General features: G+C 44.2%; 1 protein-coding gene across 3 annotated transcripts in view; it reads left to right on the forward strand.

The window, feature by feature from the left end:
- Positions 1–12,988, forward strand: part of LOC135546484 (cell adhesion molecule 1-like) — a 212,033-nt gene that overhangs the window by 135,494 nt on the left and 63,551 nt on the right. For all 3 annotated transcript variants that reach the window (XM_064974948.1, XM_064974949.1, XM_064974950.1), the window contains 3 exons: positions 4,342–4,494; positions 5,882–6,019; positions 8,390–8,548. In XM_064974948.1, the coding sequence (XP_064831020.1) occupies positions 4,342–4,494; positions 5,882–6,019; positions 8,390–8,548 (450 nt within the window). The remainder of the gene's footprint in view (positions 1–4,341; positions 4,495–5,881; positions 6,020–8,389; positions 8,549–12,988) is intronic.

Genomic DNA, 12,988 nt, shown 5'->3' on the forward strand with positions numbered 1-12,988 from the left:
TTATAGAAGGTTCCAGACAACTATTTTGTGATTTCACATGTTTTTGAGAGACTTACCCCAAACAGAAAATCACTTCCTCATCCTCATTGTGCAGTATAAGGGTCTTGAGAAAACATCAACAAATTCTATAAAAACACCCAACTACATCCTTTTAGATACGGCAAAGCTCTCAGTATAGTGATGCCGGTCTTTAGATGTTGTACACGTGAAATTGTGTAGTTCTGAACTTTATCCTCAATATTATATTCCCTTTTGTTCGACTCAAGCCATTTCCCCTATTGAGCTGTTGTTCCATTTTCCATGTAGCCTGCTGCATGTAACTGCCAAAATAAAGGAAACACCATCATAAAGTGTTAAAATAGGGCATTGGGCCACCATTAGCCGCCAGAACATCTTCATTGTGCCTTTGCCCATATTCTACAAGTGTCTGGATCGTCCTGTATGGAAGCACCCCATGCTTTCACTTCGTATCTGTGTTTCCTATATTTTGGCATTTTTTAAATCTTTATTAACTAGGAAAGTCAGTTAAGAACAAATCCTTATTTTCAATGACAGCCTAGGAACAGTGTGTTGACTGCCTGTTCAGGGGCAGAATGACAGATTTGTACTTTGTCAGCTCAGGGATTTGAACTTGCAACCTTCTGGTTACTAGTCCAATGCTCTAACCACTAGGCTACCGTGCCACCCCAGTTAGCAATTACACATAGAATGGATGGAGAGGTATCAGTCGAGTCACAAAAAAATGGAATATAACATTGCGGATAAAGTTTGACGACCTTTGTTCATGTTTTTTCATACTATACAATGAGGATAAGGAAGGGATTTGCTGTTTGGAATAAGTTTCTCAAAAACATGAAATCACAAAAAAAGGTGTCTGGATCCTCCTATAACATGATATTTACATAAAAAATATAGATGTGGTAGTAAAAAAGGGAGCTAATCCTTAAATCTGAAAATGCTATGGAATCATTTTTCTAAAACGACCTGGCAAGCTATCTAACACATCCTTTCTAGTATTCTATGGTGTTGCTTCACTGGACACTCCCCCATCATACTGGATACTCTCAACAGGAACAACATCGCTGGATACTCTACCGTTATACTGACCATTTCTTTAGACACATTTCCAAAAGATGACACAGGTTATCTCCCTCTTGAACCATATCTCAGGGTCTCATCTCAAGTACCATATTTCAGGGCCTCTTGTACTAAAATAAATCACTCTTTAAGGTTTTGGCAGTTTATGGCAACTCATCAGTTATGATGCTATTGGTGATGGCATCATATTTCAAGGACTAGATTGCAATATAAATAGGATGCTTTCTGTCCTTGATTTAATGTTTAATTGGCCATTGAGTTGATTTATTAGTTATTTTGTTCATGCAGATAATCTCTTAGATTAGGAATCTAAAGAGAATCTAAGATTAGGACAATGTTTATGCATGAGCATATGGCTTCCTCTAGGTTCAACCTCAGTTTGCATGAGTTTCACTTGTTTGTGTCTTGGAATGGAGCCAACCTTCGAGGTGATATGAGAAACACTTCTTCTTGTTTTCATATTTCATCTCCATTCAAAATGATTTCACAAGTCTGAGTGGTATCCAGATTGGTGTTCTAATTTCCCACTGTATGGCAGAACATTACAGAAGGCTGAGTGTACATCTCTGTCATGTTTGTATTGCTAATGTAATTCATGTGTTTTACTGCGTTAAAGGAGAGATTCAAATAAAGATAACACAATGACACCCATGACAGCCTTGAATGCAACACAAATAGAATGGTGTGTGATCTATAAAATCTGTGTTTGAAAGAGCTCTGGCCTCACATCTTTTCTCTATTTAGTCTCATATTCCACACAGCCTTTTTAACAGTTTGTCATTTTACCACTTATCCCATTTTAAAACCAACTCACACTGGCAGCAAGGAAAATGGCTGAAGTGCAATAGTCAAGTGTAATTACAGAAACAGTTGGGTATCAGTAAATTGGCTGGAGTTAGTATCAGATATGAGTCAGAGCTCTGATCACATCTAACTGCTGCTCCCGGTTGAACATTACACCTGCAGCGGAGCCTGGTAAATCCCAGGGCAGCAGGTCTATTCTGGGCTGGGCTCCCAGAAGGCTGTGTTCTGTGGTGACCCCCCTCTGACTAGTGACATTGTTACCTGTTACCAGGCCTCTCTCTACAGAGTCAGCCCTTTGTGTATGAGGAGGAAAACAACCATGACACACAGTCACACAGGGAAAACAACAGACACAAACAGAAACAGACACTTGCACAAAACTCTCTACCAGGACAATAATACCCAACATTTACTGTAGGGCTACACATCCCCCATCAAATCTACAAATGCACTAGCTTTCTCTGTCTGCTTCTTTTGGTTTAAATACCATAGAGTTGCTCAACAGAGGTATCAAGTCCACTCACTGTCAACCACCTGGGAAGTTACTGTTCCAGCAATACTAACACAGTAACACTGTCCCTGAACCTGACGCTAGAGACCCAATGTCAAGGCTTTTGCTGATGCTTTATATTTTTGGCCCAGTGCTCCAATAATTAGGGATCGAGGAAACAAACCAACTTTATGGATGTCATCATCAATTCAACCTTTATAGCTCACATACAGTACATCAAATCAAATCCAATCAAATTGTATTTGTCACATGTACCGAATACAACAGGTGTAGAGCTTATTTACAAGCCCTTAACCAACAATGCTTTAAGAAGTTAAGAAAAAATCATGTTAAATAAAAAATAGTTAAGTAAAAAAAAATAGAATATAAAAGTAACAAATAATTTAACAGTAGCAATAAAATAACAATAGCGAGGCTATATACAGGGGGTACCGGTACAAAGTCAATGTGCGGGGGCACCGGTTAGTCTAGGTAATTGAGGTAATATGTACATGTAGGTAGAGTTAAAGTACATTACACCTGATGGAGAGGGCAATGATCCAACTTTACTTATTGATTGTATTTTTTGTTGTTTTACAGTGCAACCCTGATGTTGCCCACAGCCTCTTTTTAATCTCAACACACTTGAGTAATCACCTGTCAATGAACAAACTGCTTCATGCCAGCTAATTCCTCCCTAGCAAGGCCTTTGACTCTCAAAGCTATGCCAAGGCTCATCGCTATCCTTTGAGGAGAGACTTCCAAAGACTCCTCAAATTATGAGACAGGATTGGGAATGAGGTCTCATATAGGAAGATGCTCAAAGACCTCTATAATGATCAAGATGCTGCCTGACATGGAGCTCTGACAGGAACGAACACTCCCCATGTTTTAAAGATAGGCTGAATAGATTGAGTTCTTTAGCTCTGCGCTATTAGAAGACCTGGTAAGGAATGGGTAGGTCAAACATCATTACACCCTCCAAAGAACCATCTGGGGGTATTTATGTAAAACAGTATTCAAGTGGGGGGTTAACTGACGTGGAAAAAGATGTCGCTAAATGTAAGATGTAGGATGTTAAGCTAGGTTGCCACACTCAAAGCTAACTCGAGCAACACCACACTTGTATGGTACGCCAGTCCAAACTACAGATTTTTGTTCAAAACAGCTACTTTTTTATTTAGTATGGACCTCAAGTTCTTGTGATTGAATACATAATGTATGTTACAGTACTTCTCCTTTTCCAGAATATGTGAGGTCTTCATGGGCACTTCTCCTATTTTCCTGCCCAGGGAGTGCTCTGTAGACTGGAGAGATTAAACTGTTTATAAATCAACTTTTATGAATCATTCTGAAACTCACTTTTCTTTTTAGAGACCTGGGTTGTAAATGCTGAGGCTTTTTACCATTTAGGAGGCTTTTTTCAGCATAACTACTAGCTATATGAATACAGACCAAATACGTTTACTGCACTATTTTAGTATGTTTCTCTGTTCTCTCTGTTTGTTCCCTCTCGCTCTCTTTCTGTTTCTCTCTCTCTTTCTGTTTCTTTCTCGCTCTGTTTCTTTCTCTCTCTGTTTCTCTCTAACTGTTTCTCTCTGTTTCTCTCTCTTTGTTTCTCTCTCTGTTCGCTCTCTTTCTTTCTCTCTCTGTGTTTCTCTCTGTTTCTCTCTTTCTGTTTCTCTCTTTCTCTCTTCCTGTTTCTCTCTCTGTTTCTCTCTGTTTCTGTTTCTCTCTTTCTGTTGCACTCTCTCTGTCTCTCTTTTGTTTCTCTCTCTTTTGATTCACTCTCTCTGTTTCTCTTTATTTCTGTTTCTCTTTCTGTTTTTCTCTCTCTCTGTTTCTCTCGTTCTGTTTCTCTCTCACAGACACACACACACAACACAAACACACACACGTGTGTGTATCTCCCAGTCCTAACTCTCTGTCTGGTATCTGTTTCTCCTCAGCCCTGAAGGACAGCCGCTTCCAGCTGGTGAATTTCTCCGACAATGAACTGCGGGTGTCTCTGTCCAACGTGTCTCTCTCAGATGAGGGACGCTATGTGTGCCAGCTCTACACAGACCCTCCTCAGGAGGCCTACGCAGACATCACTGTGCTGGGTAGGTTTACACACACATGCCTAAACTCACATGCATGAGTGTACGCCTGCATGTATACGACACTATGTATGTTATGTATGCACATTACATGGTGCCAAATTCATAACTTAGACATTGCTTTCTACCACACTCTCATACATCCTATATAAACTGTGAATATACAATTATTTGAATTTATGTATTTTCTTAATTAATCATGTTATATTGAGTCCCACTGTCAGCCAATTAGGCACTTACAGTGCTCAATAGCATGGTAATGAATAGGAACAGATGCTGCTATGGATAACAGAATATATCTATCTCAGACTGGCTTTGATGACTGACTGTTGAGTGTGTGAATCCTACTGAATGTTAACTTGGATGCTCTAAGTAGTTCCCTATTGAGAGTCATTTGTGACAAACAGTGGAGCTACGGCGTGAAATTACACTAATACTACAGCTGTATTATACTTGCCGACATCCTAGGGGATTGAAAAGGAATTAAGTACACTTCAAAGTAATTACTCTGCTTTTAGAAATTAAATCTAATAGCAAAAAGTGAGAACTACAGATGATTTTTAGGAGCTCTTGACGTGACACATCTTTCTGAGTTTTCTACAAGTGTCTCAGGCTGGTTTCCCTATGTGAGAGACAGCGGAATAAGTAATCAAGGTTGGACATGCTTAGCTTGTGTTCATTGGTCATGCTACTATATATGATTTGATTATGTAAGGGGAAATTGTATCCTATAGCATATAGCATAGTGGAACAGGACATTATAGACTATAGCATAGTGGAGCAGGCCATTATAGCCTATAGCATAGTGGAACAGGCCATTATAGCCTATAGCATAGTGGAACAGGACATTATAGCCTATAGCATAGTGGAACAGGCCATGATAGCCTATAGCATAGTGGAACAGGACATTATAGCCTATAGCATAGTGGAACAGGACATTATAGCCTATAGCATAGTGAAACAGGCCATTATAGCCTATAGCATACCGAAACAGGACATTGTAGCCTATAGCATAGTGGAACAGGACATTATAGCCTATAGCATAGTGGAACAGGACATTATAGCCTATAGCATAGTGGAACAGGACATTATAGCCTATAAAATAGTGGAACAGGACATTATAGCCTATAGCATAGTGGAACAGGACATTATAGCCTATAGCAGAGTGAAACAGTACATTATTTTATTTTAATTTTTTATTTAATTTTAATTTATTTTATTTAACCTTTATTTAACTAGGCAAGTCAGTTAAGAACAAATTCTCATTTACAATGAAAGTTTTGTGTGCAATCCTTTGTGCACACACAAACATGTGTGTGTGCGTCTGTGTATACTGTATGTGGGTCCGTCTGTACATATATATCTGAGGCTCTTGCTGTTTGTCTGTCAGTCCCACCAGGCAGTCCAATCATGGATTCCCGAGAGGATGTGGTCAGTGAGGGGAACGAGACAGAGCTCACCTGTACAGCCATGGGCAGCAAGCCTGCCGCCTCCATCAGATGGATGAAAGGAGAGCAGGAGCTGACAGGTCAGAGGAATATCTTTCCCTCAGATATCTTTCAGATATAACCCCAGCCAGGCAGCTTTAACTCTCCACAGCATCCTACTGGAAACTGCAAATGCTCCTTTTACATTCAGGACTTGGTTTCACACTCGTCACAATATGTTATATCTACTGATCTGTTCAAGGACTAAAGAGTGAGTATGGATATGAGTATTTCAATTGTTCAACTGAACGAGGTATAGTGTTGACTTTGAGTATGACCTATTCATAAAGCACTGCGTTGGCGAACTGTCTCCTCAGCAATAGCCACATTACAACAGTTACCAAAGAAGCAGAGCATTTTAGTGCTGGGCTGAACTTGTAGTGGGCCTTTTCCAGTGACCAGATAAGTGGCTTCAAATGAACTCCCAACTGTTCACCATCCACTCACTACAGCCTCCCCCATCACTCAGCCAGCAGCCTAGCTGTAACAGAACAGTGTGTAGGCTAAAGTACATCCCTATAGTACATCACTGAGGCACCCAGTGTCTTTACTGGTTTAATACACTCATAAACCTGTGGCATCACCAGACACCAGGGAGTTGATGCGGAATCAACACTCTCTCTGAGGAATCCGCCCGGCAACAGCCTGTAAATCTGGTCACAGCCCCGCCTACTGAGAGCATGCGTTAGCTGCTGCTGAAGGACCGCAACCCACACACCAGCAACACGTTTGTTTCTGTTGATCACATGTTGTCTTTTGGCTGATCAGACTTCTGATTCAACGGTTTGAAAGCCTCGAACCTCACTTATTCCCTTTATTTGCTAAGTCCTTTTATGAAAGTACTTTATTTGAATGCCTCAAGTTCACTGTAGGCTCCTGGAGAGAGGTGCAGTAGTGTATGGTACTATGCTGGGGTGTCTTATTGCCTCACATATGATCAAGAAAACCCATCTATTTTTCAGCCTATCCATACACTACAAGAGGGAGAATTCACTACACTATAAGAGGGAGAATTCAATTCACAGCCTAGTCCTGTTTACATAAGGACTGAATATCTCTGTCGTCAAATGATATACATGTATGTATTAGAATAGAGAGGACATATTTGGCTTGTTGAGAGGATGAAATATTTAGAAGGAGCGAATATCAGCTAAATGCCATCTGCGCCTCCAGTGTTTGAGAAGTGGAAGTCAATTTGTGTTTATGAGATGTCAGGCCCTCTGGGGAAGGCTGGGCTGGTGTGGTGTGGGTACGTTAGACAGGCAGGCAAGCAGACAGGCTCGTTAGATTAGTGAAATGCCACCATGTTGAACAGGGGCTAATCCAGACTGGCAGAGGAGGACGTGGACGGACCAGGAAGTCACGTCCTTTAGCACCTCTGGAAACACAGCTCACTTCTCATAAGCAATTCATTAGCTCCCCACTGGGCACACACTGGTTGAATCAACGCTGTTTCCATGTCATTTCAATGAAATTATGTTAAACCAACGTGGAATAGATGTTGAATTGACGTCTGTGCCCACATTGAGATCCAAGTCACAAATTGGTGATGTACTTAGAGAATTGTCAACGATTAAAACAGGGGCCTAATCCATGTTTGTTCTGCTACGATTATTACTGTATATCTGCAGAGCAAAACCACTAGAAAAAAACTTTCTCTAAGGTTGTTTTTCAACGCCTATCTCTCAGGATGTTTCCCTATTTAAGTGTCATTGGGTTAAAAGCTATAGCAATGTGCATGTTAGTGTATGTGGTCAGTGTGTATTGGAGCAGCAGTATGATGCCTTCTCTGAGCCCTAAGTGTGCCCCCCTGTGACTGGCTGGTCGGCTGGCGGAGATGGAAGTGTGCTGCAGGTCACAGAAGGCCCTGTAATTATTTCCTCACTTCATTAAGTGCAAGTAAACCATCACACTCAGCACTGCGGCTAATGCACTGGCCCTGTGGCATTGTAATGCTCTCTAAATGAATGCCCCTCTGACAGCCAGACACATGTAGGAGCCTGGAGGGCAGCTGATTACTGTAGGGGTTAGCCTGGACACAACAGAACAGAACCCCACTCAGCATCCAGGATGCTGCATAGACACACACTCGTTAACAAACCACAACCACATCGTCCCAACCTCACGTTGGACTCAATGAGAATCTGTGGGTTCTAAAACCACATTAAGTAGGCTTAAGTAAATGTAATGATTTTAAGGTGTAAAGGGTGGTCAAAGTTACCTTGTTTTTAGCTTGACTGCAAAAATTGTGCAGTGTGAAATAGGATACATCCGTTGCAGTAGATGTTAGTTGTGTCCATGTGAATAACCAGGTGATGCTAGTCACATTGTTTTAAGATGACTCAGTAACCCCATGCTCTGTATGATAGTCTGTTGTGAGTTGAGACATCTCTATAGACTTTGGTTCCTAGGTGAGATGACGGTGGATGAGACCTATGACAGGATGTTCACGGTCACCAGTCGGCTGAGACTCACTGTGTCCAAGGAGGACGACGGAGAGCCAGTCAGCTGCATCATCGACCACCCAGCCGTGAAGGACCTCCGGGCACAGAGATACCTGGAAGTGCTATGTGAGTGACCCGGAAGTGAAACAGGCATGACCTGGATATAGAATGTTATTGACTCTCGTAGTCCCTATGAGGTCTATCACAGAGATAAGGGATACAGTGCCTCAGAAAGTATACAAACTCCTTGACTTATTCCACATGTTGTTGTGTTACAGCCTGAATTCCAAATAGAATTCCAGACATCTATACAAAATCCCCATAATGATAAAGTGACACACTTTTAATGTATTTATTTTTTGCAAATTCATTGAAAATTAAATACAGAAATATCAACTTTACATACATATTCACACCCCTTTGCTATGGCACTTCAAATTGAGCTCAGGTGCGTCCAATTTCCTTTGATCATCTTGAGATGGAGTCCACCTATGGTCAATTAAATTGTTTGGACATGATTTAGAAAGAAACAGACCTGTCTATATAAGGTTGCACAGTTGACAGTGAATGTCAGAGCAGAAACTATACCACGATGTCCAAGGAACTGTCTGTAGATCTCCGAGATACAATTGTGATGAGGCATATATAAAACAATTTCTAGAGCACAGTGGTCTCCATCATTGGGAAATGGAAAAAATATGGAACTACCCAGACTCTGCCTAGAGCTGGCCGTCCAACCAAACTGAGCAACCGGGAAAATTAGGATCTTGGTGACCAAGAACTCTTACAGAACTACAAAGTTCCTTGGCTGAAATGGTAGAACCTGCCAGTCTCTATAGCACTTCACCAATCTGGGCTTTATGGGAGAGTGGCTAGACGGAAGCCACTTCTGAGAAAGAGGCACATGACAGACTGCTATGAGTTTGCAAAAGGGCACGTGAAAGACTCTGAGATCATAAGGCCAAAGATTCTGTGTTCTGATAAGACAAAAATGTAACTATTTGGCCTGAATGCAAAGTGGTATGTCTGGAGAAAACCAGGCATAGCTCATCGCCTGTCGAACACCATCCCTACCATGAAGCATGGTGGTGGCAGTATCTTGCTATGGGAATGCTTTTCAGTGGCAGGGACTGGGAGGCTGGTAAGTGTAAAGGGAACAATGAATGGTGCTTTAGAGTGCAAACGACTTTAGACTGGGGCGAAAATGTACGTTCCAACAGGACAATGTTCCCAAGCATACAGCCAAAGCAATGTTGGAAGGGCTTCAGAACAAGAATGTGAAATTCCTCGAGTTCAGCTAAATCCCAAACTTGAATCCCATTGTAAATCTATGGAAAGACTTAATGATTTCTGTTCACAGCCGCTCGCTTTCTAACTTAACAAAGCTTGAGAAAATCTGTGCAAAGCTGATATAGACATACCCAAGACGACTCAAATCTGTAATCGCCAGCAAAGGAGCTTCTACAAAGTATTGATTCAGTATTAGTTTTATTTTTGTTTCATCAGACCAGAGGACATTTCTCCAAAAAGTACAATCTTTGTCCACATGTGCAGTTGCAAACTGTAGTCTGGCGTTTTTATGGTGGTTTTGGAGCAGTGGCTTACATTTACATTACATTTAAGTCATTTAGCAGACGCTCTTATCCAGAGTGACTTACAAATTGGTGAATTCACCTTCTGACATCAGTGGAACAGCCACTTTACAATAGTGCATCTAAATCATTTAAGGGGGGGGGTGAGAAGGATTACTTTATCCTATCCTAGGTATTCCTTGAAGAGGTGGGGTTTCAGGTGTCTCCGGAAGGTGGTGATTGACTCCGCTGTCCTTGCGTCGTGAGGGAGTTTGTTCCACCATTGGGGGCCAGAGCAGCGAACAGTTTTGACTGGGCTGAGCGGGAACTGTACTTCCTCAGTGGTAGGGAGGCGAGCAGGCCAGAGGTGGATGAACGCAGTGCCCTTGTTTGGGTGTAGGGCCTGATCAGAGCCTGGAGGTACTGCGGTGCCGTTCCCCTCACAGCTCCGTAGGCAAGCACCATGGTCTTGTAGCGGATGCGAGCTTCAACTGGAAGCCAGTGGAGAGAGCGGAGGAGCGGGGTGACGTGAGAGAACTTGGGAAGGTTGAACACCAGACGGGCTGCGGCATTCTGGATGAGTTGTAGGGGTTTAATGGCACAGGCAGGGAGCCCAGCCAACAGCGAGTTGCAGTAATCCAGACGGGAGATGACAAGTGCCTGGATTAGGACCTGCGCCGCTTCCTGTGTGAGGCAGGGTCGTACTCTGCGGATGATGTAGAGCATGAACTTACAGGAACGGGCCACCGCCTTGATGTTAGTTGAGAACGACAGGGTGTTGTCCAAGATCACGCCAAGGTTCTTAGCGCTCTGGGAGGAGGACACAATGGAGTTGTCAACCGTGATGGCGAGATCATGGAACGGGCAGTCCTTCCCCGGGAGGAAGAGCAGCTCCGTCTTGCCGAGGTTCAGCTTGAGGTGGTGATCCGTCATCCACACTGATATGTCTGCCAGACATGCAGAGATGCGATTCGCCACCTGGTCATCAGAAGGGGAAAGGAGAAGATTAATTGTGTGTCGTCTGCATAGCAATGATAGGAGAGACCATGTGAGGTTATGACAGAGCCAAGTGACTTGGTGTATAGCGAGAATAGGAGAGGGCCTAGAACAGAGCCCTGGGGGACACCAGTGGTGAGAGCGCGTGGCGAGGAGACAGATTCTCGCCACGCCACCTGGTAGGAGCGACCTGTCAGGTAGGACGCAATCCAAGCGTGGGCCGCGCCGGAGATGCCCAACTCGGAGAGGGTGGAGAGGAGGATCTGATGGTTCACAGTATCGAAGGCAGCCGATAGGTCTAGAAGGATGAGAGCAGAGGAGAGAGAGTTAGCTTTAGCAGTGCGGAGCGCCTCCGTGATACAGAGAAGAGCAGTCTCAGTTGAATGACTAGTCTTGAAACCTGACTGATTTGGATCAAGAAGGTCATTCTGAGAGAGATAGCGGGAGAGCTGGCCAAGGACGGCACGTTCAAGAGTTTTGGAGAGAAAAGAAAGAAGGGATACTGGTCTGTAGTTGTTGACATCGGAGGGATCGAGTGTAGGTTTTTTCAGAAGGGGTGCAACTCTCGCTCTCTTGAAGACGGAAGGGACGTAGCCAGCGGTCAGGGATGAGTTGATGAGCGAGGTGAGGTAAGGGAGAAGGTCTCCGGAAATGGTCTGGAGAAGAGAGGAGGGGATAGGGTCAAGCGGGCAGGTTGTTGGGCGGCCGGCCATCACAAGAAGCGAGATTTCATCTGGAGAGAGAGGGGAGAAAGAGGTCAGAGCACAGGGTAGGGCAGTGTGAGCAGAACCAGCGGTGTCGTTTGACTTAGCAAACGAGGATCGGATGTCGTCGACCTTTTTTTCAAAATGGTTGACGAAGTCATCTGCAGAGAGGGAGGAGGGGGGGAGGGGGAGGAGGATTCAGGAGGGAGGAGAAGGTGGCAAAGAGCTTCCTAGGGTTAGAGGCAGATGCTTGGAATTTAGAGTGGTAGAAAGTGGCTTTAGCAGCAGAGACAGAGGAGGAAAATGTAGAGAGGAGGGAGTGAAAGGATGCCAGGTCCGCAGGGAGGCGAGTTTTCCTCCATTTCCGCTCGGCTGCCCGGAGCACTGTTCTGTGAGCTCGCAGTGAGTCGTCGAGCCACGGAGCGGGAGGGGAGGACCGAGCCGGCCTGGAGGATAGGGTACATAGAGAGTCAAAGGATGCAGAAAGGGAAGAGAGGAGGGTTGAGGAGGCAGAATCAGGAGATAGGTTGGAGAAGGTATGAGCAGAGGGAAGAGATGATAGGATGGAAGAGGAGAGAGTAGCGGGGGAGAGAGAGCGAAGGTTGGGACGGCGCGATACCATCCGAGTAGGGGCAGTGTGGGAAGTGTTGGATGAGAGCGAGAGGGAAAAGGATACAAGGTAGTGGTCGGAGACTTGGAGGGGAGTTGCAATGAGGTTAGTGGAAGAACAGCATCTAGTAAAGATGAGGTCGAGCGTATTGCCTGCCTTGTGAGTAGGGGGGAAGGTGAGAGGGTGAGGTCAAAAGAGGAGAGGAGTGGAAAGAAGGAGGCAGAGAGGAATGAGTCAAAGGTAGACGTGGGGAGGTTAAAGTCGCCCAGGACTGTGAGAGGTGAGCCGTCCTCAGGAAAGGAGCTTATCAAGGCATCAAGCTCATTGATGAACTCTCCGAGGGAACCTGGAGGGCGATAAATGATAAGGATGTTAAGCTTGAAAGGGCTGGTAACTGTGACAGCATGGAATTCAAAGGCGGCGATAGACAGATGGGTAAGGGGAGAAAGAGAGAATGACCACTTGGGAGAGATGAGGATCCCGGTGCCACCACCCCGCTGACCAGAAGCTCTCGGGGTGTGCGAGAACACGTGGGCGGACGAAGAGAGAGCAGTAGGAGTAGCAGTGTTATCTGTGGTGATCCATGTTTCCGTCAGTGCCAAGAAGTCGAGGGACTGGAGGGAGGCATAGGCTGAGATGAACTCTGCCTTGTTGGCCGCAGATCGGCAGTTCCAGAGGCTACCGG

Source organism: Oncorhynchus masou, chromosome 9, assembly GCF_036934945.1.
Source record: "Oncorhynchus masou masou isolate Uvic2021 chromosome 9, UVic_Omas_1.1, whole genome shotgun sequence".
Lineage (NCBI taxonomy): Eukaryota > Metazoa > Chordata > Actinopteri > Salmoniformes > Salmonidae > Oncorhynchus > Oncorhynchus masou.